The sequence below is a fragment of the Aulostomus chinensis genome, chromosome 20 (assembly GCF_037954235.1).
Source record: "Aulostomus chinensis isolate RoL2024-O1b breed Wild chromosome 20, RoL_Achi_v1.0, whole genome shotgun sequence".
In the NCBI taxonomy this organism is placed as follows: Eukaryota; Metazoa; Chordata; class Actinopteri; order Syngnathiformes; family Aulostomidae; genus Aulostomus; species Aulostomus chinensis.
In genome coordinates, this window is record NC_141339.1 from 17,294,696 (window position 1) to 17,321,176 (window position 26,481).

Consider the following 26,481-nt stretch of genomic DNA (forward strand, 5'->3'; position numbering starts at 1 on the left):
TTTAGAATTGAAGAGGAGAAGACATTATATAAAAGGAGGTGCATTTTATCTGTTATTAGTAATATCTGGTATTGATTTAGAATCACTGGGTCAGATGTCTTGGAAACAATTGGGGGGAACTCAATCATCTTCTATTCAATTATGAATGTATTGAATATTGTAACCGGAAGTTGTAGGGATCTAGTCTTATATTTTATTGTGAAAGCTGAAGCCGGAAATCATACGTCACTGGCGTTCGCATTTTAGTATGCTATGATCTGCGGAGCGAATTTTATTGTTGACTGGCTTGTTCATGTCTCGGGGCTACCGTACCGACAAGCGGAGGAGGTAGCTAGAGAATTAAAACCAACATTTGAGACACACACACACTCACACATTTGTCGTTACCATGCAAACGCACTTGGTGAAAATGTCTTATCTTTAGTGTAACGTTAGCCGGCTAGCCTGCTAGTTAGCATAGCTAACAACTTTTCATTCATTACTGCCTGTGCATCCTTTCTTTGTTGCTAGCTAACGGGTCGCGTTCCTCACAACATTAGCAGGGCAGTAGAGAGGGGCCAGTCTTTCTTATCGTTATTATTATTCATTTCAGAGTTATGCTCGTCTCTGCTAATCTATGCTGTTACTCTGAGAATTAGTTTGCGTGCGATTAGTTTACAACAGGCTGGCAAGTAAGCTAGCATCATAATCTAACCTATCAAGCGTCTCAGGTTCAACAAAACAGCTCCAAACCTTACACTACATAGAAGTATGTAAGGTGAAGAACGAATCTTGCATTATATGTCGTAATTTTGTTTTAATATTTTGCTGAACATTTGCTCACGAACCCGTCTACAAGACTAGCTATATGCTAACGTCAACAAATTGCAAAGCGAGGTAATGCATTCCGGCTACATCAGCGATGTTGTATGTTTATTCGTGAAATAAATAAATAAAACAAGATACATCTTTGATTCATAATTAATGGCTTCATAACTGGGAAATCTGATAATTGAATCCCGAAGCTGAGGTGACAATGCTCCCTCTAACATGTTAACGTTATCGTTTAGGTGCATCTTCAGCTGCTCACAGGAAAGAAATAGCACATTAGACAGTGTCTGACATGATTGAGCCGACATGTTAGTTACGTATTATTTAGCTTTGTGTGTGTGTGTGAGCGAGAGAGAGAGAGGGGGTTAAAAGGCACATGAAACATTCATAAAATTGTTTCTTTCATCTAGTCTTGAACTTGTGATCCGTCCTTAACATGATGGCGATGGTGGCGTCCTTTAATGTGTGAGGAGAAAGCCCCCGTGGTCCTCTAGCTGCAACACGTCCCTGTGCGTCCTCATGGATTCCAGCAATGATGAGGCTCTCGATATCATTGTCACCAACGTGGTGGCAACCTTTAGGACCAGGTGCCACCTCAACCTCCGCACCATTGCCTTAGAGGGAACTAATGTCATCTACAAGCCAGAAGTTGGGGTAAGGAACTAATATGAAGCCACTCACCTGGATAATTTTCTGCAGAGATTTAGGCTGCATTCAAATGTTTGCATTTGTTTTTTGTATTTTTTCAGAAAGTCCTCATGAAGCTCCGCAAGCCCAAGATCACAGCCTCAATCTGGTCCTCAGGGAAAATAATCTGCACTGGAGCGACAAGGTGGGTATGCTCCACGTCATAACACACACACACACACACACACACACACACACACACACACACCAAGCGGTTTATTAACACTGGAACTGTTGGTGATATATTGTGTTCAGTTGTTTATTACACTTAGAATTACACTGGAATCAAGAGTTGCCTTAGCTTTTGATGAACAACATTAGCTGCTTGTTGGTTTCCTCTTTTCACCTGACTGGAATACAAGTAAAGTTAAAAAGCAGGAGTGGCGATCCCAGAGTAACATGAGATGTCAATGCTGCAGTTAGAAATATATATTTACACCGGACTCATTTCTGCTCCCGTCTCTCGTTCAGCGAGGACGAGGCAAAGCTGGGGGCTCGCCGGTTAGCGCGCTGTCTGCAGAAACTCGGCTTCAAGGTGAGAATAACCACACAGATACAATTGGTTATGTATTCTCCTTAACAAGCAGATCAGTAGTACTTGTATACATACGCTGGAGCCAAGGTTTAACAGTAATATTCTTGCACGTGTGTCTTATGCGCTCAGGTGAGGTTTTCAGCCTTCAGGGTCGTGAACGTGCTGGCTGTGTGCTCCATGCCGTTTGCTATCCACCTCATAGACTTCACTAAGAACAACCGACCCATCGCCAGGTAAAGCAACCGCCCATCGTTATCTTCAGCATCAGCATCATCTTCCTCCCCATAAAATTCATTGATTGAATGATTGGCGCATCTGCAGTGAAACTCATAAACTGTGCCACTGAATCCAGTGAAACTTTACAGCCGTTTAAGTTATGCCGCTATTGTTTTTGTCACTGTTGCCATCTCCCTGTAGCAGCCATGGTGGATTATTGATGTTACGTAATTCTTCCATATATGTCTTAGGTAGTGAGTTAGTTAGTTTTATTTTTCCGATTGTTTACAAAATTTTACAATCATTTTCATTCCATCTTCTTATCATTTTTTGTTATTTTCTCATTTTATCTCGATGATCTTGCTCCATATTTCAGTATATCGCTCGACAAGATAGGGTGCTTCATTTGGGAAATGCATGTTCTGAAATTGGGGCTTCCTCGGGCAGCTGTCATGGATTATTGATTTTTTTTAATCAAATATTTAACATCTTCTACATGCTTGATGGATCTTTCACCCTGAGACATGTCGGTGCTGCACTGGCGAGCGTGGCTAAAGCACCTCTGTTGAGCAGGATACAGTCGATATGCTCCTGCTCTACAAGGCCTGACCTGTTTCTGATTCAGGATTTGGAGAGGTTGACCTCTAGTGGCTGGACTGAGCAGAACCAGCAGGCTGATCAAGTGGACTACACTTCCTCGTGGAGCATTTGTACACGGAACCACGTCAAGCAGTGACAGCTTTATTTGTGTTGTGTGTTTGCACAGCACACTTGGCCAGAACCGATGTAGTCTGGTGTAGATCTGTTGTTTACATGTCTCTGTTTGGTTTGGAGGTATTGACAGAGGTTTACAAACGTGTTACCTGCTCGGATTGTGTCGTTGTGTTTTTCTGAAATCTATTTCTGATATTCATTGTGTTTTGAATATTTGACAAGCAAGTGCTTCTTTTTTTTTTTTTTCTTCTTCCCCCAAAGTTACGAACCAGAACTCCACCCAGCCGCCACTTACAGGATCAAAAATCTGAAGGCTACTATACAAGTGTTCTCTACTGGCAGCCTAACAATTACAGGTACCAACACACGCTTACAGTAAGAATGAGAGTCCAACACTGGAGGACACACACCAGCTTAAAGGAATTAGGTCACATTAATGCACTTTTATAGGATACAACCAGAAAATGGTGTCGTAAATAACCACATTCCTCAAGGAATTTAGTCCAGCTGTCTTGACGTGCCACCGCTGAAACTGACCCAAAAGCATGTTTTTGTCATTCAGCAGTTCTCATGCTCTGATCGCTCATTTCCACATACCACGTTGTTTAAACCCTACTTTTCCTTGTGGGTCAGGACCAAATGTGCAGAATGTGGCTACGGCTGTGGAGCAGGTGTATCCTCTACTGTTTGAGTGTCAGAAACCTCTCTGCAAATGAAGACACAGTCAGACTGATGAGGAGAAGCACCTTATCTTTGGACCGACCTGCTCGATTTGAATCACCTATTTGACCCAATCAGCTGGATTTTTAAAACGAAACAACAACAAAAAAGACTTGACAATTAGCTGCTCGCAGTTTTTAGTGTCATTGTGGCTGTTGTGAATTTTTTTTTTAAAAACTGGCTAAACTTGCAAATATGTCTTCCAAACATCATATCCTCCCGTGGAAGTTGCTCCTGAAGAAGCGATGTTGGGAAACGTTTGCTGTCGCCCTTCGTTTGCTACGGGCGTTTTTCTTCACATGGGCACACATAATTTAAATGCCTAACAGTGGTGATGAGTGCAGAGAGGTCGGGACTTTAACACTGAGAAACCTCACTTTTACGCCTACGTGCAAGCACTCGTTACATCCGCCGCCGCCGCCATCTGCGGAGGAATCTCCGTCCAAGACGTGTTTGTAGAGGTGACACCCTGTATGTATTGTTCATGTTTTTGCCTGAAAAAGAAAATATAGTCCCAACCGAATCAGTCGATCGAGCTCTTCATGTTGCACATCCTAGCGCAGACTTTAGGAAACATCAATCTCTCATTTTACTTGTTCCTGCTGTTACTTTTAAGCTCTTTTTCATGAAACTAAAAAGCTTCTGCGGCAATTGAACAGAATTCACACGCTTTTCTTCCTTTATTAAACTCTTTTCCTCTCATTTTCTAGTCAGTTTTACACACAACTTTGTAAATATTTGGGTTTTTTAGACATGTAGGGTATGTATAGATGGAGGATTCATGTTCTAAATGTTTTGGAATGGCATGGACATTTCTGGAAAGGTTCAGAATATTTTCTGTTTCAGATTCAGAACAACAGACCTCATTTACTTGTGTTCTGTACGACATCGAGCTCTCGGTTTGTTACGTAGTAGTGGGATTAAGACAAGGCCAGACGTCAGAATTGGATCTTAAACGAACGGAGGAATAAACGCAAACGAATCAAGGCATAAATTCTGGCAAATCAGCCACCAGAGTTCTTAAAGTTTTCAAAAGACTTAAATCATCCATGCCAGTGTTTGAATTGTGTGAAAAAACAAACAAACCCATTTTAGAATTCAACTCTCAATGAGAGGTGAAAAATTTCTTACTGGCGAACAATTTTAGTGTTAATGCAACTGGTTCTTAATCTGAGAAGCTGCATATATATAAATATAAAGTGTATATGTACTGTCTGTTATCAATGCGAAAAATGTGGACTTGGATCCTTCAAGGATCCAGGATGGAGAACCTTTTGAACCAGTGTCCTCTGATGGTCTGTGACACTTGTTGAGAATTTTGTATTTTATATAAAAATAAAGACTAATGAGTAAACAGGCCGCCACAGGATGTCTGTTTCTTCAGTTGTCTTTTGATGATTTTGTACTAATGTGTGAGTTGTGCACAGCTGGACTCCAGGCAGAGCGGCGAAGAAGTTAGAGAATGGCAATCACTTTTTAATCCGTTACCTCAAGATAAGAAGAAAGTAGGGTTCAAGCAGTCATGGAAAACTGGGAGATGTCATTGAATTTGAAAATACCAGACCTGGAATTTTTTTAAATTTTTTTTATTAAGGAAAAATTGAGAAACTGAATCGTAAATTGCTTTGAAATGCCAGTATATTAAGAGTATGTAGATACTGAGGCTCTGAAATTAACTTGGAACATAAACAGCGATTAACTTTCCCGCACGTAGCTTGTCATTTGAGTTGATCACGTTTCCTTTTTTATTTTTCATTTATGTGTCAACAGACATTTCAGAGAAAGTCTGGCCGTGAGCGTTTTCCTCGCTGGTGTGTGAAAAGTCGTGATAAACTTTATTAGTAGAAATGTAAATGAGATGAATCAAACTGCTACCCTGGGAAATGACCTGACTTATCCAGAGACAACATAGAAGTTGTGGTTTTGAGATAAAAATGAAAAAAAAAGTTAGCAAAACTGACATCATCAGCGTCGGCTGCTGTTCCTTTCCAATGATCAACAGCCGATAGTCAGTGATGACGTCAGTTTGTTTTTTTCTGGGAAATAGTCACATGACATGCTGACCGCAGCGATGGCGTCATCATGTTCAGACGTCTCAGGCTTTTTTTTGGTGTTACACTCTCTGTAAATGAATCACAATTTGACCAAATCAAAAGACATATTACAAAATGCTGAATTTTAATGACCAGCGATAGTGACCAGATCCCTGTGAGACATTTTTTTATTGTAATAAAACACCGCATCACTTAATCATCCACTGTAAATGCACTTTTGGCATCAATGACACGTTTTTTAAAGACACTTCTCTTGTACATGTAGCTTGTACCCCACATTACATCTCTACCTGATGAGTATTTAATCTTGGATTAAACACCGTGTTCAAGGAACGTAACCGGAAGCCTACCTCAAGTTTCATTACATCTCACACGTCAGCCAGCAGCAGCAGCAGCATGTAAACACCGTCGTTGCCGAGGAATATGTTTGCAATCTGGCAAAGATTCCGAAGTGTGTTGTTGTACATTCTTTGTTAGTGGTGATTAATCCGAAATTTGATCTTGTAATCAACTCTCGAGGAGTTTCAGGTCTGATCCGGTTTACTGGTTGATGCATCTTGCATGATGAATATAACATAATCTTGATTTTGTTGCCGCCCACCAACAAGCGTGTGTGACCCCTGAGCTCGTTGAATACTGCAGCTGTTACCATGATCCTACATGTGTATAATCTACCACCCCTGGCGCCTTCTTCCTCCAGCTAACTGGAAGGAGGTTGTAGTTCATTATTTAGGACCCAGCTGGATCTGCTAAGGACATTTTTGATCATTGCACTGGAAGTCTGAAGGAATCTCTGTAGAGGAGGAGCTAATGCTGATCAGGCTCTCCTGAGGTTGCGTGTGCTTGAAGAGCTTCACCTCAAAATGTTTCCTGGAAAGACAGAGAGAAGCGGAAAGGTCCATTTAGTTAACTGAAGGGATAAATTAGGACCAGTAGTTGTGCGAAACGGAAGTGCGACTCACTTCTTGGCCAGTTCTTTGGATATTTCCTCCAGTGTGCGTCCTTTGGTCTCAGGGACACAGAGGATGATGAACACCAGTAGAACGAAGCTCATGGCAGCGTAGAGAAAGATCACGTTGGGAACACCCAGCTTTTCTAGAAACACGACAGTCGATTGAGTTTGATCAACTCCCATTTCCAAGTTGCACGAGTCGACGCCATAAACAGACCTGTGATTGTGAGGAAGGTCATGGAAATGAGCAGGTTAGTGGCCCAGTTCACTGCTGACACCACAGACACAGCCCTGCCTCGCACGCCCATCGGGAAGATCTCACTGAGAACCACATACACCACTGCAAGGAAACACACACACACACACGCAGATCATGAATATCGGAATCAGGTGCAGAAGTTCTTCACAGATTGGATCTCACAATGATGGTGTTCACACTGATAAATGGCTAGTGACTGTATGATAACAATTGTAGTACTTTGAACTACAGTACAATGCACTGGACTATTTATCTTAACAAGTATCGGTAGTGTGTGCAGTGCAGATAACGCTCTATATTTAGAGTAATTGTTGGTAAATAAGCAGGGATTAATGGTGCTTACTTGGCCCGAGGCTGATGGAGAAAGCTGCCACATACACCAGCAAGCTGATCAGCGACGCCCACTTCAGTGTGGAGGACATTTCTGCAAGAGTCTTTGAGTCCGACACCCCCCCCTCCTCCTCTATGTTAGTCCTCTCCCCCTCCTCCATGTCCCACAGGCTGGGGAGGCCAGTAGGAAACAGCTCACTGTCCATGTCTGTGGAAGTTCTGTTGGGATCCCACAGCATGTGAGTGTGGTTCTGTGGCGTGTGGCTTTTGCACAGGCTGGTGAGATGAGTGTGACTTTGCAGGGTTAAAGAACCGAGCGTAGCCAACGACATTCCCATAGTGACGACACCCACACACAGGAAGCTCTTAGGTCCCACACGGTCCACCAGCAACACCGCCGGGATGGTGAATACGACTTTGACCACGCCAAAGCCCGTGGAGGCCAAAGTTGCTGCGGCGTCGCTGTCGAAGCCGACGCTGCGGAGAAGCGGTGAGGCATAGGAGAGGATGTTGGGCTGACCAGTCGCCTGCTGGAGGAAGACTAAGGCTACACCTGTTAGCAGCCGTGAGCGCAGGTTAGCTTTAGCACTGAACAGCTCCAGGAAACTGTGCTCCGATTCCTCTTTAAGTCCAGCCTGGATGTCCCTGAGTTCTCTGTCCACGTGCTCCGTGACCCCGCCCCTCAATCTAATAAGCACCTCCCTGGCCTTCTCTACTTTACCCCGAGCCACCAAGAAGCGCGGGCTGGGTGGAAGGAACATGAGCGCTCCGATCTGCAGCAGCGCTGGAGGGATAACTAGTCCGAATGTATACACCCATCCGTGGGGCACACTAGCAAAGGCGTAACTGCAGCTGAATCCAAGCATGACACCCACCACCAGCATCAGTTCGTAGAGCGTCACCAGCAGGCCCCTCCGCTCCCTCGGGGAGATTTCTGCAATGTACAAACACGCTCCAGTTCCTGACAACGCCGTTCCCATGCCGACTATCACCCGTCCCAGTGTTAGCGCAACAAGTGAGGTGATGGCGATGAGCACGATGCTTCCTCCCACCACCAGGCCGGCGCTCAGGAGCAAGGACCAGCGTCGGCCATAGTGGTCCAGAATGGGACCACCGGCCAGGCAGATGAGGAGCGCGCCGAGCAGGTGGGAGCTGACTAGGAGTTCCTGTTCCTGGCAGGAGAGGGAGAGGAGGCCCCGCAGCTGCAGCAGGACCGCAGAGGTCAGGCCCATTTCATAGCCCAGCATCAGGCCACTCAGAGAAGCCGCTAGAGCCGCTACCACCGCCAACCAGCTGCATCCTGGAAGGGGGACAGAAACAGTCAGAGAACTTAGACAGCAACACCAACCACACTTCAAAGACCCAAAGATTATGTAAACTGACAGCTATGCTAACACTGTACATTCAGAAAATAAAAAGAAGGTGTAATTTGCCTAAATAAGACAAAAAGCACGTGAAAGACTTCTAGGTCATCAAGCATATGTCAAGGTGAGCTGTCTAAGAGCGAAACGCTGATCCTCACAGGGTTATTGTGACGAGTAGCTGACCTTTAACCTCCTCGGTGTGATGATGAAACAAATACCGCGTTCTTGTTTACAGCTCTTCTAGTTGAAAAAGCAGCTGACAGCTCATGTGCTGCAGTCAGGTTAAAGGCTGATGAGCAGCCAGGGAAGGAGCACTTATACAAGTTGAAGTTATGGAAATTAGTTTACGTAAATATAATATCAAATAATAGAAATACAGGGGCTACTGGGCTAAAATCCCGTATCAATTTGAGGAAACGGCTTCCTGGCAGCATCTTAATCATTAGAGAACTCCAGAAGAAAGAGATTCAAAGAGATCTTTGACGTTGTGTTCGCCGTCTCAACAGTGCTGACGGGGTGGAATTAGAGCTCAGAGGTTCACCAGACATCCACTGAAGCAATCATGTGGCTGTGTTGTTGTCTGTGTCAATCATAGTGTGTGTGTGTGTGTGTGTGTGGTGGTGGGGGGGGGGCTGAGACATTTGTTTTCATCTGAGCCTGGGAGATAGCCAAGGAACAGAGGAAACTGAGCTTTGAAAACTCAAAATTGATTTCATGTTCCGAGCCGTTGAAAAGTTTACTGGCACTGCATCCTTGTCATTATGCCGTCTGATCCCTCGGGTTTTTTTTCTATTCAACAAAAAGGACATTTGTCGAGCTGAAGCGGCTCGACCATGTGTCAACGTGCTAACGGTCATGCTTGTGAGATGTTGTTTTCTCTCTCCCTTCTTATTCAATCCATATTGCACAACATAGAAAACAGCGATGCAGCTGCAAGCTGCAGGGTCCTATAGTTATTTGCTTTGATGCTGAGACTCGACAAAGTCCCTCAATCCTTTTCTATAAGCAGCAGGGTCTAATAATTAAGCTGGGACCCTGAACACGTTCGACTGCGCTCTGTTTTATAGAATCTTTTCCCGCCTCTGTAACATAATGGAATTGGGTTTCACATAGACGTGTCGAATAAGTCGGACTTGTTCCCAGTGAGGGTTGGACTCCGCCAAGGCTGCCCTTTGTCACCGGTTCTGTTCATAACTTTTATGGACAGAATTTCTAGGCGCAGCCGGGTGGTGGAGGGGGTCGAGTTTGGTGGCGGGAGGATGTCGTCTTTGCTGTTTGCGGATGACATAGTCCTCTTAGCGCCATCGGGCCACGACCTCCAGCTCTTGCTGGGACAGTTTGCAGCCGAATGTGAAGCGGCTGGGATGAGAATCAGCACCTCCAAGTCTGAGGCCATGGTCCTCAGCCGGAAAAGGGTGGTTTGCCCACTCCGGGTCGGGGGGGAGGTCTTACCTCAGGTGGAGGAGTTTAAGTATCTCGGTGTCTTGTTCACGAGTGAGGGTAAGATGGAGCGGGAGATTGACAGGCGGATTGGGGCGGCATCCACAGTGATGCGGGTGCTAAACCAGTCCGTTGTGGTGAAGAGGGAGTTTAGACAAAAGGCGAGGCTCTCGATTTACCGGTCAAACTACATTCCAATCCTCACCTGTGGTCATGAGCTTTGGGTAATGACTGAAAGAACAAGATCGCGAATACAAGCGGCCGAAATGAGTTTCCTCCGCAGGGTGGCTGGGCTCTCCCTTAGAGATAGGGTGAGAAGCTCAGTCATTCGGGAGGGGCTCAGAGTAGAACCGCTGCTCCTCCATGTCGAGAGGAGCCAGTTGAGGTGGTTCGGGCATCTGGTGAGGATGCCTCCTGGGCGCCTCCCTCTGGAGGTTTTCCAGGCATGTCCAACTGGGAGGAGGCCTCGAGGCCGACCCTGGACACGGTGGAGGGATTATATCTCTCGGCTGGCCTGGGAACGCCTCAGGATCCTCCCGGAAGAGCTGGTTGAAGTGGCTGGGGAGAGGGCAGTCTGGGCTTCCTTGCTGAGACTGCTGCCCCCGCGACCCGGACCCACCGGATGAAGCGGAGGACGACGAAGTGTCGAATGCACTGGTGACAACCTGTTCACAATATTTATATATAACCTTCATTTAGTCTGGTGATCTCACGGAGTTACAGATCTCTTGACCTGACTGCAAGGAATGTTTTAAACTGAGGTTTGATCAAATCAAAAACAAACAGGAGGAAACAGACGCGCGGAAACAGCCTGGTAAGAAGGGCAGGACGCGCGCTTGATTCTGACTGACGAGATCCCATGAGCTCTGCATCGATTACCAGCGCTTAGTTTCCTTCTTCTTTCTAACGTCTTGTTGCTCTGTAAGTTCTGTGATGACGCTGTAGCTAAACGCGATATCCTCCTACCGCACTCCGAAACAAGCAGGAACCAGGATGATGACAAGCTGTTCAGAAATATAGTTTGTCCTGCTGCGACCTGCCGCGTTATCGCTGCTTTATTGAAAAATGCCAAAGAAGTTCATCTGAGTTGACACACAGAGGAAAGCGTCCTCAGGAATAAATGGGAAGGACAATCCACCGGCAGCGGATGTGACAGTGGGAAATAAATCCATTTTTACACCGTGTTTCACACAGATGAAGTATGCAGAATGTTTTAGGATTCCAGGCAGAGCTCACGTGTCCGTTAAACCCATTATTTTCCTTGGCGATATCTGCATATGCGTGACTGTTCAGGAGTCAGAGGGACGATGAGCACGCGTCCATCGGGGCCGTTTCCTCGTGTCACGGTGAATGCGATTGGTTGAGTTCAGTGTTCTGTGGCGACCCGCACGACAAAACTAATGTCAGGATGACCTGAACACATAAGTGCAGTTATAAACAGCTCTTTGGTTTTATCATTAACTTTTTACAAAGTAGTTTGGTACGAATCGGTACGCAGACATCAATCATGAAGAATAAAACACAGAAGATGTTGTTTCTAAATTGCATGTAAACTGAATTTGAGTGTCCAAAAGTATCATTGACAAATTAAAAAAAAAAAAAAGGTTTTCTGGGGTTAAACCTTTCTTTGCATCCCGTTTGAAAAACTGTCCTTCGTCATATGCTGAGCTTTTGAATTTCAGTGTGTTCTCTTTATTACACAATCAAAACAGGTTCCACGGCATCGCACGTTGCAGTCTTTTCTATCGCTGAGTTCCACGTCAACATAAAATAATCCTCATCCTCTGACAGCATCAGGATCGATTCAAAAAGTTGAATTTCAGCAGCAGGGAGGAGCCCTTCAGGGAGGAGCCCTCCGGGAACATCACCCCTGATCATGTGAATGAATGGCAGAGGTGGTCGAGGGTCTACCTGCACCTCGAGGTGGCGTCTGGCGGTCGCAGGTCTCGCCCTCGTGGGGGGAGAGGTTGCTTGGGAGGGGAGATGTCATCTTGGTCTCGCTGCTGAAGTCCATCATCGGCCACCGAACAGTAGGCCTTGATGACACACACACACACACAAAGCACTATTGATACTGATTGGCCATTGGTTAATTGATTAATTGTATCAGTCTCTTGTCGAAAGTGGAATGTCAAACATTCGCTGCCTCTGGACTCTTGAAAATAAAAACCTGCTAATTCTTCTTCATTAATCACAGACCATTAATTTTTTTGTTTTTGTTGGATGAAAAAACGAAGCAATTAGAATACCAATGCATAATATTGGATTTTTTTGTGTGTCAATATCAAAAATGCCGATATTTTACATCTAATACGGCTGCTAGCCGATATACACAGATTTTAACGATTATTATTGTCATGACTGGATTTCATTTGAATTATTCTTTTTTTTCTATTTCTCCTTTCACACGTTTCTTTCTTTAAAAAGGTGATGCGGGAAGGAATCTATTGTTACAGCTGTAAAAAAAAAAAGTTTATATGATAATCACATGTTGTACATCCCGGAAAAAACGACGGAAAAGCGACATTTCATTTTCAATCACAGATATGGAAAATATTCTATACAAGGAAGCCGATATATCGATAGAATTATCAAAATATCCGCTGACACGTCGATATCCCGCATCGTTTCATTAAAACACAGGATATTTTTTTGTCATATCTTGTTGTCATTTCATCAGTTGATGGTGACAATAATCACATGGATGAGTCCATGTTGAGAACCCTGAACACAACCTTTGATCAAGAACTGCTCAGGACTCCTCCGCTTCCATTTCTATGCAGGCACGTCTTCAGTTGCCCTGCAGTCAGAAATACCAGCGGTGAGACTCCCAATGGAGGCTGCGGCTGCGGTATCGATCCGCTCCCAGACTCTGCTGGGACACTCTTCTCCTTTACGACAACCACACTTGTATAAAATAGCCTCGAACGACTGAGTACCCGTTCTGAAGTCCTTCTGTCCGGCCAGGCCAGCAAGTAAACACGACTTTTGTTTTCTTATTCGTATTATTTCACAACAAAAGCCTAAACTGGACTGACCGCTCACTACCAGTAAATAAACTGTTAGTTACAGCTGTAAAACGTCCTACCTGACGCCCGGCTGGCTCTCTGTTCTTCCTTGAGCTTCGTGTTTATCGCTCCATGCACTTTTCTTTTACAAACTTTTTAAACGGTGAACTTTTTTTTTAACACCCCCCCCCACCCCCCAACTCCTCCTTCGCTCGTGTCGGTGCACGCGGGCTGCTTGTTTTGGTAAAGGTACTTTATTAGTCCCGCCCACTTCTGCCCCTGAACACCAATAGAAAGCGCTCAGAACGCCAAACACATGCTGCCATTGGTCCAAAAGTAAAATGCCCCCCCCCCATTTTAAAAAAACAAAAACCTGACTCTTAAAACAATGTATTCCCGATTAATTTTTGCAGTAATTTATAAAGAAGTTGACCACATTTCTCTATGCACTTTTGCGAAGTCAATCTACTTTTAGATGACGACACCACCATGAGGTCAATAATTGTTTAAATGTATCAATAACTTCCCTCTTCCTGCACGGGGACACGCACGGCGTTAAGCACCTGCTTCCTGTCTCTGCTAGACGGGATTGACATGTCGCACCTGTCTCTGCTGCGTCACTCCTGAGAGAATGGAGCGTGGTTTGCTGACCTGTTTTGTCTGACACGCATTTAGGAGTTCAGGAACAGCCTATAGGATCCAAATGTTTCCAACCACTGACATTCGATCCCCTGTTAAGTTGAAATATGTGTGTGTGTATGTGTGTGTGTGTGTGTGTGTGTGTGTGCGCGCGTGTGTGTGTGTGTGTGTGTGTGTGTGTGCGCGTGTGTGTGTTATGTAATGAATCGGTAACCAAGATAACTAGGTGTTCTACTTGCCTGAACTGGCCTTTGTCAGCAAATATTCACCCTGACTAATTGTTTCTTATCGGTGCTGTCCTACGATTATGCTGCTATTGAGGTGGAATTGCAAATTTTTCCCCCAAACACGGGAGAGACGAACAAGAAATTCACTTCATGACATCTCTGCAAGTTATTGAGTTTATTCTGACAATCTAAGTCAAGCTGCAGTTTTATTCCAAACTTCCAGCAAGATAATCAGTTGGCGCACCTTTTATTGTTACAGTTCTAAAGGTCAGTGGCAGGGGTTTGTACACCCATCCAGCAACGCCGCAACACACTCCTGCACATGCACATGTTTAAAGCATGTTATAAAACAGGACATTTTGTATTCCCACAGGACAAAATTTTTTCCCCAGAGGGCCATTCTGACTTAGCAGGACAACGGAATTTAGACCTGGACTGGTGAGCTTGGCTGCAGCGTGCAGCGAATGCTGCGCCTTTGCATTGTGCCAGCATTGGCGTGCGGCTAACTGTTGTTGTAGGTTCTTCAATGGTCATCTGCTTTGTAAAATATGTACTGTGACACAGTTTGGTTGGAAGACAATTCAAGTGCTTTTCTTGTTTTCTTTTAATCGTATTACAAACGTACTGACTTTGAATCGACACTTTTTGCAGAATATTAAAAGTCGACGCCCGATTAAAACGTGACGTTGAGCACATTTTTTCGAGGCCTTTATAAAGACTTATTGTGCTCATTAAGACGGTCCCTGACAAAATACTGCCGTCTTTTGATTTTTTTTTTGGAGGAATGTTATTCAGTTGAAGGACATTGGAAGGCTGTTCACGTATTTTGCCCGCAGCACACGTGCAGGACGGTTTGACCTATTTTGTTAAATGTCACTAATACAGCACTTTTCTAAGGCTGGATTGTAACCTAAAGCTGGACTTGGGTAGACTTCAGTTCATGTGTTTTATGTTTCTCACTAGGCTGTACAGGTCCTGTTTCCTATGAGGTTTAACAGGATCAGGATCCGGTGATGCTGCTGTTACAACCATCAGGTTTGTACGTGTAAGGAAATAAAACAGCGCCATCCCGTGGACTCTTAGTGACTCACATTAATGGTGGCATTTAATCAAGGATTTTGGCTCACTATCAACATAAAATAGATAAAACACACATAAATATAGCCTTGGCGAAATTTAAAATTCAATTCTGATCATCCATTTTACAGCTAATATTGGGAGAGCTGCTAATCTTTGAGGACGAATCTCGTTCTCTACAAGTTTCAAGAGCATCTGCTCATGGACACTTGACCAGTTAAAACCTTCACAACAGCACAGCAGCTGTAACAGTCCTAAACGTGCCAAATTCAAGTTTTCAAACACAGAGACCCTTCATCATCATGCAGTCAGGAGCTGTCGCACTGGTTTCCCAAATCCTGCTGTAGGGGACACTTAAGGAACTCATTCACACTCTTATACTTCCACATCCATCATGCTGAGGTCAAGCCATAAACCTAAGGGGTCAAGACTGAGGAGTGATCGACTAGCTGAGCGCTGAAGAGACTCAGGGTGCTAAGAAGGACTGGAAAGTCTTTTGAGGATGTATCCGTTCATCAGAAATCGAGTCACCTCACACGTGCTGCGGCAAAGATGGACGGGGCTGTGGGGGTCGAGGGAAAACACATAGAACCTGTTTTACAATAAGTCAAGTAGAGAATCAATAAATCGTTAATTAAGCTTAAGTAATGCGATGTTAAGTGTTTCCCATTTTAACTGTAAGCCATTTATTATGCAATATTTTCTTATGAAAGGGACTGTTACTCATTCAAAATTGTGTTAGGCAGAAAAAGCCCTCGTCTCCACCTGTTGAGCGTGACTAGCCTAGTCTAACCAGCAGAGGGCGATGCACGACTACGGCTGCCGTGCATCAGAAAACGCTGCAGTTCATCTCCAGGCCAATAAATGCACACATGAATAAGAGGTTGAAAAAGAACCACTAATTCTATCCAACATATTGAACCAGTTTACTTCCACGTTATGGATTCGTATCCTACAATTAATTACAGTCTTTCAGTGTTAATTAATACCAAAGTCTGGCTGACTTTGATGTTTGAGGTGAATCGGCAGAGTCGTTTGCAGAATAGAAGCTGGATCCATGTTGCTGGCTCTTTCTGCCTTCTGTAATTGCAAAGAAGTGATGTGGCAGTGAAAAAGAATCTTGTGAAGCTCAAAGCACCTTGAAAAGCAACAGTCTTCTTCCAATCATTATCTTTTCAGTTTCTCCCTTTCACAGGGAGGCTTACAGGTCAGAGGTCAGCCACACTATGACATTCTCCCCCAGATGTAGAACATATTTAGTGTCCCCCTTAAAACACTCCACAGACGCTATTAACCATCAGACACAACCTTGAACTCCAGTTGAAGGACAAAGTTCCTCATCTCAACACTTAAATAGCTGTGAGAGTAGAACTTTTTTGGGGACTTTTGGAGCATTATGCCGCACAGTCTGTTTGACGCTACAGTACACGACCTACCAAGGAGAGCAACAGCAGCCAGCATATTCACCATATCAATCAAATGTTCCTGAAAGCTAGAGAAAACAAGAAACCACTCACAGCACACCTCTGCAAACAAGAGACTGAAAAATACTGTTGTTTTCCTCAAATTACATAAATGCATTTTCTTCTTAACCACCAAAAGAACTATCCTAGTAAATCCCTATCTTACTCTATCAGGAAGCAAATGCAGGTGTATGATTTTTTTTTTTTTTTTTGCATTATGACTCAGTAGGTCTCGCTCATGAGGAAGGCGTTTGATTGTTAAACACTACCGCTTCTGGCCACAGGGGGCACCACAGACGAGGATGAGCGCAAGTTCATGGCTGACTGCCCCTCTAAAGTAAGGTAAAGCTTCTTGGATGACCTGGATTCTATAATATCTGCTGGCCTAGAGAAGCCCTCTCAGCCTACCTGAGATTCGTAAATAATTTGCCTGCAAACAGATATGCTCAGTAAACACACACACACACACACACACACACACACACACACACACACACACACACACACTGACTTGAACGTCACAGTGATAGTTGTGTAAGGCTACTGACGCATGGAAAGGGTGAAAGTCCATACTGAATTAATACAAGACATTTGGTGGGGGTCAGTAGCTCAGGCTCAGTCAAACCAGGACTAGTAAATGTTTAATCTTCAGTCTTTACATTTTTTTTGCTCTCTTACTTAACCATGCATCCATCTTATATTGTTATCCTGGTATTATTGTGAGAAAAAAACCCCAAAGTGAAGCAATTCCTGAGTGAAAATCACAATACAACTAAAGTACTCTGGTTGGTGAGGTGTAATTAAGTTAAACTTTTATTGCAAACCAAACATGGTCACATAAATCTGAACAATTTTACAATTTACAGTACATTTAACAGGAATTGTTACATATACATCTTTAAGCATACCTTTTAGTCATCTCTTGTTCAATATACATTAAACCTAGTACACATAACTCCAAATATACAAACAAACTTAAATACCGCTAAACTTACAGCAATATTATAAATGGAATGTTCAGTTTGGATGGCGTTAGCTCGGCTGCAGGTCGCCGTCGCGTTACTGTGAGGCCAAAGGAAGACTATATGAGAGGGGACGTGGTTGGCAAGCAGAACGACACAAACTTCTGAACACGTCACGCCCGTTCTCACCTAGCAGCAGTGCTCTCTCTCTCTCTCTCTCTCTCTCTCTCTCAGCATTATCATTATGGTTTTTATGTGCAAAACGAAAACATATGCGTTTCTACGTCTGACGGGTGCAGTGTGTTTCAGTGCTTAATCCTTCCTCCTCCTCCTCCTCCTGCGTGCAGCCAGCTCAGATGTAATGGAACCACTGACACAGGGGAACCCCCCCCCCCCAAAAAAAAAATCAAATATGAGGGAGAGATTAAAAACAAACAATAAAGGCACCTTCAGGAGAAATTAAACATCCCCCTCTGTAACATTCAGCTTCAAATGACTCCCTTTATAAACACATACGATGTAAATGAGAAGAAACTAAAGCACCACAATCAATGTCCAAGCTACTCAAGTAGGTCCCTACAGGTGGTAGAGGAGAAAACAAAGGGGTGAAGATGTTTGGCTACGGATGGGAATCCTCTTCAGGGCTTGTACGGTCCTGCTTTTTCTCTTTGGAGAAAAGATGCATGTGCTTATCAGATGGGTGGAGAGAGGGGCTTTAAAGCTGCCCGAGCTATGTGCAAAGGACCTCCAACATGGATGTGCAATCGTAGGCTAACGTGGGAATTTGTGCGTTTATGAGATAATAATTCAAGCCCAATGAGTGATCTAATTGTGCCAGGCATCCTCTTGTCGCTGGTCTTCATCGCATTCAAGAGCTGTTATGACTTATATACGCAATTTTGTAGATGTTGGGGGGGAGAAAATCCGAAACATCCATCATCCCAATGGGAAATGTTGGGGGTGGGGATCAAGATGCAAGTCCATGGACATGCCACACTTCATGTCCTGTAAATGTAAAGATGAGTCCGTGAGCGCCTGCGTTTTGATCCTATAGGTAGGAGTCCATAGAAGGAGCGTAGGAGAAGCCCACAAAGGCCTCGGCAGCCTCTTTGATGCTGGCTGTGACCAGCGCGCTGTCTGGGGAGCAGCCAATGGAGTTGGGCACAGGCTCGTCTGTGAACTCTGGATCAAAGTGCCGCAGGTCATTGGGTCCCGTCTGAAGAGGAGGAAGGAAGGAAAGTGTGTGTATGGGGGGGGGGGGGGGATTAGTCACAGTGTAATGACTCAAAATACCAAGCCATAGTTGGAGATGTTTGAGACAAGTGAGTTAATCTTAACACAGTAGAAACATAACAAATCTCTCATCAGCAGCACTTTATGAAGTAATTAATGAAGTATTACCACATTAGGGTTGAAGGGAGGGGTGATCTTTTTGGCGTTGAGGTCATCCCAGTTGATCGGGGAGAAGAATATGTGGTTCTTAATTTCAATCTGAGGACATGAAACGAGCGACTGTTAATTAAATGAACAGCGGGTGGACAAAGGCAAGACAAGACAGGAGAGGAGAAAGACTCACAAAGTCCTCTGTGCAGCCCAGCCTCTTGGTTCGGTCTTTCTGCAGAAGCCCCTCCAGCAGGTGTCGGGCTGCGTTGGAAATATTAGGTTTCAGCTGCAGAGGCTTGTTCAGGATGTTGTCGTACATCTCGGCTGTGTTGCGGCTGTAGAACGGAGGCTGGCGGGGGGGGGGGGGGGGGGGGGCAAACAGATTCGGTTAACATCCGGATGCGCGAGGATCGCAGTTAGAATGAACAAGACATTGTCAAATATTTGGAGTCTGATACTCACCAAGCCGTAGAGCATCTCGTAGAGAACTGCTCCTAAACACCACCAGTCTACTGTTCGGTCGTATGGCTGCTTGTGTAGTACTTCAGGAGCTAAATACTGTGGAGGGAAAAAAGAACATTATTGTAGAATAGAAGCTAGCGTTGCAATATGTTTCTTATCAATGCATTAAATGACCCTTACCTCTGGTGTACCGCAAAAGGTTGACGTGGTTCCGTTGGGTTCTATGTTCTCCTTGCAAAGACCGAAGTCGGTGAGAATGATGTGTCCTTGGGAGTCCAGCAGGATGTTCTCCGGCTTCAGGTCTCTGTACACTATGTTGAGGGAGTGGAGGTACCCCAGAGCGCTGGCGATCTCTGCAGCGTAGAACCTCGCTCTCGGCTCCAGGAAGCAGCGTTCTCTCTGTAGGTGGTAGAACAACTGCAAGGAAGAAAGAGGACAAAAAAAGAAAGAAAAAGAAACAAAAAAAGAGTCAATGCTCTGAAATTACACTGAAAAATGAGGTGAGAAAGACGAGGAGACACAGAGGGGAAACCGGATGGAGGGAAATAAGAGAGGCAGGAAGGTGAGAGCTTCAAAGCTTTGACAGGGGAAGATGGATGAAACCAGGGATGAGGGTGGAGTAAGATGATGGCGGAAGAGAAGATGGCAAGAAAAGGGAAAGGAGAGTAAATGTGTCCTGTTTCCGGATGAGGCCCATATTTAACCGGCGCTCTCTTTGCTCGTCCAACAATCACAGGAAATTAGCTCGATTAGACACAAGCTGAGTCTGAAAGCTGCTGCTAATTCTGGCCCCCCGCGTCTCTCCTGCTGTCCCCACCCACCACCGTTTCCTTAAAAAGAAGGACAGGCAGAAAAAATGGCAGCTTCTGTTCTGCTTCTCATGACAGGATATCCCCTCTGTCTATCTGTCTCGGTCTCATCTTTTGTTTCCGATTCCATCTCTCTTTCTCTCTCTCCTCCCCATCTTTCCTCTCTGTGATTCAATCGTTCTAAACCCCTTCCTGGAATAGTTAATCCCTCCTTCTCTCTGTCTTCTCTTCTGCTGTGACAGCTGTTCATCCTGCAACTCACCTCTCCTCCGTTGATGTAATCCAAAATGAAGTAGAGTTTGTCGGCCGTTTGGAAAGAGTAGTGCAGGCCAACTAAAAATGGATGCTTCACATTCTTTAGCAGCACATTCCTCTCTGACATGATGTGTTTCTCCTGAGGGGAAACAACAAAAAAAAGAAGCGTAGAGCTTTAGAGACGCTGACAGAATGAGAGAAAACTCCCCAGCAACACGTTTGTTTTGCGTCTTTACCTCCTTCTTCTTCAGGATGGCTTTTTTCTGTAAGACCTTGACTGCGTAAAACTGATCATCAGTCCGGTGGCGTGCAAGCAAGACTTTGCCAAAGCTGCCTTTGCCGATCACCTTGAGGAAGTGAAAGTCGCTGGGTTTGGCTGAGGGATTGGAGGATGGACCGAGGTTGATCTGCTGGGACGGGCTGGGCTGTGACCGGCGGAAACAAGGGATGGAGAAAAGGAGGAATAAAATGAGATCAAGGGTTCGAGTTAAGATAAAGGAAGAGAAAGAAGAAGCATGTAATTTACTGTTTGGTTCAAATTTAGGCGGAAAAAATGACATCCCACCTTTTTTTAATCTAGATATATCACGACATCTGTTTAGGTACTGACTGGTAATCCATGTAAGTCCTGCACGGTAATAAAGTGGGATACAGTCCATCGAAACTAATCTTAATCTGCATTTTGAGCTTCTTCTTTTTTTTTAACCTAATATTTGCTTTTTAGTGATGAAACTATACAATGTGACAAGATTCAATAAACCATCATCAGGATGAGATGGACGACATGTTTATGGTCAGGGACCCAACAGGAGTTCCCGTGTACTCACAGGAGGGGAGGGATTTGTGTTCATGAGCTCAGCATCCTGAGGAGGACTCAGGTTCAGAATGGACTGAACCTCAGGACTGAAATGACAAAAAAAACAACAACAAAGTTTCAATTAAATTGAACGGTTCATTAACATCACAACGATTCTCCAAAAGAAAGAAAAAGTGGCATTTCTACTTATGCCACCCCCCCCCCCCCCCCAGGAATGCAGAACAATAACATGAGTCAGATGCTACTCACTGCTTGCAGACGTAGGAGTTGGTGGCGAGCCTCTGAATGAAGTCGTTCAAACCCATTCTCTTCTGCTTCATAAAAGCTGCAAGAATTGAGGGGGGAAAAAAAAAAAAGGTTTAGATCAAGAAGTTCAAGTAAAACATAAAGATCCATGCTGTTAGGACACTGGCTTCAAACACGCAACCATCCGTACCCGTGACTAACGCCACCAGCCCTCTAGATTTTGAGTAAGTCAGATCTGCTTCTGTTTGAATGGTCATGATGAGTTCAACAGCAGCTCTGTTCTTCGACTGCCTGAAGCTAAAATATGACTTATCTGGCTTGGCTCCGCTTTTATGAGAGAGGAGAAGAAGGAGGAGCCGAATGGACTCCCCCCCCCCCCCCCCACCTCCTCCACCCAGGTGGGTGTGATTCTCTCTCAACAGCGCTTTATGGGAAATGAGTAATCCGCATTCGAACCAATCAGAAGCCGTTGCGCTCCCCCACGTAGGGAGGCCACACCTCAAGGTGCGCTTGCGTCAAAAACAGTGGAAAAAAAAAAAATCCCCAAACTGCACTGTGACAGGCTGTACTGCACTGTTTGACTGTATATTATGTTTGAGAAATCCCATGGTAACTTCACAAACCATGTGTCACAATGTGGGTTGTTGGTTTTTTTTTCTTCTTCTTAACAAATTGTCACCAAGACAACAAATCTGGAGTGTAAAACAACATCCAGATGTGTCCATAAATACCACCAAGAGACCAAAGAGTTCCACAGGCACAGGATAAACACAGACATATCAACACCAAATGAAACTGCTGCTCATTTCTCCTTTATTATTGTTTATCCACACAGGGGCTTGAGTCCATCCCACCTCCCCATGAGACAAGTAAGCAAATACCCCCCCACCCCACCCCACACCTCTTCACCAAACCGATCACTTTCACTGTTTTGGCTGCTTCACAATTAAAACAAGCCGGGAGTGACGCAGGTTCTTTACACAAAGACCAGAGGGGAGAGTCTGAAGGAGGGAGCTCATGATGCCAAGAAAAAGCCGCTGCTAGTGGAAAAGTACAGAGTGAGAAACTCCAGAGGAGCAGCTGGCAGGGCTCGCCGGAGACCCACGATCCGGGTTTCAGTGGACAAAACACCAATAATGTCCCAATCGGGGTAATATTACGTGAAATAATCCCACTTTGTGTTTTTTTTTCCCTCTTAAATTATAAATCCCACCTTGGCACACTGAACAGGCTCTGTTATCAACTGTTATGTAAGACAAACACCTGGTTCAAGTTTGATCTCAACACCTCAGTGGAAGGAAAGAAGAGCCTGTGTTATAAAGCAACCACCATCAAAACCAAATCCTGTTAGATAATCATAAAGAAGAAGATTGAGGGTAATTTCACAGGTATATAAGAAAGAGAGAGAGAGAGAGAGAGAGAGAGAGAATGTAAACATCTGTAACTTTGCATATCAATGCAAACTCTATTAAAATCAGAAGATCCTGCAGGAGTTCCTTTATTTTGGAGGGTAACCTACTTCATCGCCTGATTTACGCCACCGGGTCTCCACGGGACACAAACAAACCATTCACACACAGGTCTAAGGGGGAGAGGGGGGGGGGGGGGGGGGCATTTGACCAGGTTCAACAAGCTCCAAACTTAAGTTGCCGAGACGAAATCCCTGTTAAAGAGAACAAATCTCCTAGCAGCCAGGAATGTTCATTGATAGGAGCATCATGAATCCAGGTCATGGGTTTTTTCTTTTTTTTTTGGGGGGGGGGGGGGGAGGACTGAATGGAGCGCCTCAATTGGGCTGTCAGCCAGTGCCCCCCCCCCAACACACACACATACACACACAGAAAGTGGGTTACAGCTTTAGCCTTATATAATAAACACGATATATGACAGCACTGCAGAAATAAACCTGTAATTCCCTTCAGCAATGACAAATCCCAGTATTCAAGAATCATCCGTCTACTTACACAGAGCGGTCGTTTTGTCTTTCATAAGGATGCTTTTTAAAAAAATTTTATTTATCCGATTCACAAGAAGAGAAGTTTGAGGGTCCTCGGCAGGGACGTAATCGAACTTCGCCGCATTCCTCGTCTTGGAGAGTTTCATCTAATCGTTTCTTGTTGGTTTTGCTGCGGAGGGCGGTGACGTCCCGCCTCTGTTTCCTTCCCCAGTTTTGCGTTTCATGCCTGACTGCTTGAGATCTGCTCTGGGCGGAGGATGCATGCTGCGTTCAAAAGCTCCTCTTAAAATCGGACAGTAGAGTTTTGACTTTTTAAATATATATTTTTGCAGCTATTAATCTTTTTTAAAAATGTGGCTTAAAATTCAAAGAAAGGGTTTACTTACACACGTTATGACGGTAAATTGGCAACATTACCCAGATTAAGAAGCTCTACCTCCATCTGTAGTTCACTGGAAACTTATCTCTTAGTAACACATGTTAACTACATATCTTAAACAAAAAAAAAAACGTCTCCTTCAACAAGTCCCCCCCCCCCCCCCCCCAAGCCTGCTAAGGTCATTCTCCCACTGGGTACAGAATTAAAAAGTAACCTGGACTGGGAAATTTACAGAGTTCACATGAATTTAAAGCTGGTGGATGTCAGGAAGCTGAGGCCATTACTAATTAACTCTGAGTCTTGATGAATTGCTGCTCTCCTACTTCTATTACGACCACTCTCTCACTCTCTCTCTCTCTCTCTCTCTCTAATTCCAGCATTTTCCCATTCCATTTCTGTTTCATATTTTTGTGAGTGTTAGAGGGAAAAAACAACAACAACAAGCCAACAGTCAGATGTGGGAGTGCAAGACGGCAGCATACTGAATGCTGAAATTGAGGCCATATTGTCGAGCATTACGTCACAGCCTATTCTTTCGCTGGGGAAATTATTTTTGAGCATCGTTCTCAACCCCTCATTTCACCGTCAGGGTTTGACGCATTTATTAGAAACAAGTCTAGGAGAGCTGCGCGAATAACCAAAGTTATTTTTCACACTCAAGCTCCCCGAGCGCTAACTGCATGTTGCCGTCTCGGCAGGCGTAAGTGTATCCTGTGAAATGCAGAGAATTTAGCCGTGGTGAGCTTAAAGCGATACTTAATCAAAAAAGTTTTTTTTTTTCTTTCAAGTACTAATAAATAGATGTCTCAAGCTCACAAAGATGTTTTTTCCTCTTTTGCGTCAGTAATTCGGAACGACAGAATGCAGAAAGAGCCAGCTATGTGCATTTAGCTTGAAGCTAATGGTTGACTGACAGCTAATAACAGCTATAACAACTCTGGAAAAACTGCCCTGATATTTACTAACAAACTTTCAAGGACATAATCATTATAATCCACGCGTTTTAATCCAGCTGTGTGCTCAGTAATCTATCAACATTTTGATTTGAGCACCAAACAAACTATATAGCTTCCACTTTCTTCATGCTTGCTAACTCATGGCAGCAAAATAAAAGATGAGGGTGAAATAACTGTGAGCATTCATTTGGTAAGATCTTGAATGTGATGTTTAGTTATATGAAAATAAACGGCAAACTAGTTTTGAAAAACAATTCATTTTTTCCCCCACCATTTATTGACGCAGGAACATCTAAATCATTTGCATGTTTCCACTGGGTGCTGCAGGACAATCCCAGCGAGCAGCTGCGCTCCAGGCACCAGCATTCATCCTGGTTAAACCAGTGAGCTTCCTCTCACAAACCCAAGCAGTAATTGATGTGTTTGTCTGTGTGTGTGTGTGTGTGTGTGTGTGTGTGTGTGTGTGTGTGTGTGTGTGTAAGAGATAGCGAGTGAGATAGAAAAGTGTGTGTTATGTCACTGCTGAATCCACCTCTCAGAAAAAAATTGTAGTGTGCATGTGTGACGGTGCACTTTTGAAAATACAGCCTCAACTTTTCTCTGCTGACAACGTTTCCCGAACAACTCGGGTCAAATCTATTATTAATCTGCCCTCCACTTGCCACCTGATGCGCACGCACACATACACACAAACACACACACACAAACACACACACATACATGCACAAACACACAAACAGAGCTGGAGCAAACCAAGCCTGCAGGTAGTTTAACAACACACACACACATACAAGGGCATAATAAATCCTTACACACACACACATACAAGGGCATAATAAATCCTTATACACACAAACACACACACACACTTTGTAAATCACAGAAAGAGGGAGAATTCAGTTCTACCTAAACTCCCTCAAGCTGCTTCTCCTTCCCTGCAGCTCCAAAATCTTCGTTCAGAAATATAATCTGCATCCCCTCACAGCCCACATGGGACACAAACTGACACCATCTTAGCTGCACTTGAAGGCATCACACACGAGAAGTAAAACCCTATGGCTGATGTCATCTATTGCAGGAAAATGGGAAATGCGTTTCATTTCAAACCAGAAATGGGGAGGTTTAAAAAAAAAAAAAGGCTACTTTTTGGTTTAAGCGTTCCATCGAGAAGCTGAAGAAAGATGATGAAGAACAATGTTTCATTACCTCCGTTGTGGTGTAAACACTGATCTGGTGTCTGCATCTGTGCTCACAGCCCAGGGTCGAATGAAATGGGAGTCAGGTGCAGAGAGGATGGGATGAGGGAGTGAGAGCAATACTAACAATAGGTCCGCTCAGTGTTTTTCCTCGCTGGCCCTTGGTTCCTTTTGGATTTACTGGCTGCTCAGGGCCCTGAACAAGGCTCCACAATACTCAGTGTTTATTGCCTTTCTGTGTGTGTGTGTGTGTGTGTGTGTGTGTGTGTGTGTGTGTGTGTGTGTGTGTGTGTGTGTGTGTGAGAGAGAGAGAGAGAGAGCGAGAGAGAGAGAGACTAGTACGTTATGTAACCCGCTAGTGGCACTCAATGCCAAGGCCAGTACTGACTCACACACTCTGGGAGCCATTTCGTGAAAGGACAGGAAGGGTGGCGCTGCGGTGCCAGAGGGGTCGAGGTGCTGGATATTAGAGATGTAGTATAAACACATACAAGCATGCTGCCTCAGCTTAGACGCCTACACCATTAACACCCCTCCTGCCTTCTCTCCACACCCACCCACACA

At 44.5% G+C, this 26,481-nt stretch overlaps 3 protein-coding genes across 6 annotated transcripts in view; 1 reads left to right on the forward strand and 2 right to left on the reverse strand.

Annotated features, from left to right (window-relative positions):
- Positions 1-219: 219 nt before the first annotated feature.
- Positions 220-5,035, forward strand: tbpl1 (TBP-like 1). Its single transcript, XM_086189154.1, has 7 exons — positions 220-327; positions 1,221-1,464; positions 1,560-1,642; positions 1,969-2,032; positions 2,162-2,265; positions 3,224-3,318; positions 3,596-5,035. The coding sequence occupies exons 2-7, from the start codon at positions 1,330-1,332 to the stop codon at positions 3,676-3,678; spliced, it is 564 nt and encodes a 187-aa protein (XP_086045280.1). The 5' UTR covers positions 220-327; positions 1,221-1,329; the 3' UTR covers positions 3,679-5,035.
- A 228-nt stretch (positions 5,036-5,263) lies between these two features.
- Positions 5,264-13,302, reverse strand: slc2a12 (solute carrier family 2 member 12). 2 transcript variants are annotated; one of them, XM_086189151.1, is made up of 6 exons: positions 13,170-13,302; positions 11,999-12,117; positions 7,291-8,577; positions 6,906-7,028; positions 6,699-6,831; positions 5,264-6,606 (listed from the first exon to the last, which is right to left on the reverse strand). In XM_086189151.1, exons 2-6 carry the CDS (start codon positions 12,096-12,098, stop codon positions 6,486-6,488), a joined length of 1,764 nt encoding a protein of 587 aa, XP_086045277.1. In that variant the 5' UTR covers positions 12,099-12,117; positions 13,170-13,302; the 3' UTR covers positions 5,264-6,485. The 2 variants fall into 2 exon arrangements, with proteins under 2 accessions (XP_086045277.1, XP_086045276.1); XM_086189150.1 differs by having other exon boundaries at positions 11,993-12,117.
- Positions 13,303-17,285: 3,983 nt separating this feature from the next.
- sgk1 (serum/glucocorticoid regulated kinase 1) overlaps positions 17,286-26,481 on the reverse strand; it is a 29,254-nt gene continuing 20,058 nt past the window's right edge. Inside the window, exons 1-10 of one of the 3 annotated variants that reach the window (XM_086188834.1) lie at positions 23,394-23,602; positions 21,433-21,508; positions 21,194-21,269; positions 20,603-20,791; positions 20,374-20,505; positions 19,483-19,719; positions 19,303-19,398; positions 19,034-19,189; positions 18,859-18,948; positions 17,286-18,673 (exon numbers count right to left, since the gene is read on the reverse strand). In XM_086188834.1, the coding sequence (XP_086044960.1) occupies positions 18,506-18,673; positions 18,859-18,948; positions 19,034-19,189; positions 19,303-19,398; positions 19,483-19,719; positions 20,374-20,505; positions 20,603-20,791; positions 21,194-21,269; positions 21,433-21,508; positions 23,394-23,532 (1,359 nt within the window). In that variant the 5' untranslated portion in view covers positions 23,533-23,602 and the 3' untranslated portion in view covers positions 17,286-18,505. Of the gene's footprint in view, positions 18,674-18,858; positions 18,949-19,033; positions 19,190-19,302; positions 19,399-19,482; positions 19,720-20,373; positions 20,506-20,602; positions 20,792-21,193; positions 21,270-21,432; positions 21,509-21,619; positions 21,744-23,393; positions 23,603-26,481 lie in introns of those variants that run through there. The other 2 variants (XM_086188835.1, XM_086188833.1) reach the window with 2 other exon arrangements.

Bases quoted from the DNA above. Each gene is read 5' to 3' on its own strand.
- slc2a12 (XM_086189150.1), bottom strand. From the start codon at position 12,098: ATGATGGACTTCAGCAGCGAGACCAAGATGACATCTCCCCTCCCAAGC. The intron at 7,029-7,290 runs GTAAGCACCATT...GTTTCCTTGCAG, and splicing joins CTCCATCAGCCTCGGGCCAA to TGGTGTATGTGGTTCTCAGT. The intron at 6,607-6,698 runs GTGAGTCGCACT...CTGTCTTTCCAG, and splicing joins TCCAAAGAACTGGCCAAGAA to GAAACATTTTGAGGTGAAGC.
- tbpl1 (XM_086189154.1), top strand. From the start codon at position 1,330: ATGGATTCCAGCAATGATGAGGCTCTCGATATCATTGTCACCAACGTG. The intron at 1,643-1,968 runs GTGGGTATGCTC...TCTCTCGTTCAG, and splicing joins ATCTGCACTGGAGCGACAAG to CGAGGACGAGGCAAAGCTGG. The intron at 2,033-2,161 runs GTGAGAATAACC...TTATGCGCTCAG, and splicing joins TGCAGAAACTCGGCTTCAAG to GTGAGGTTTTCAGCCTTCAG.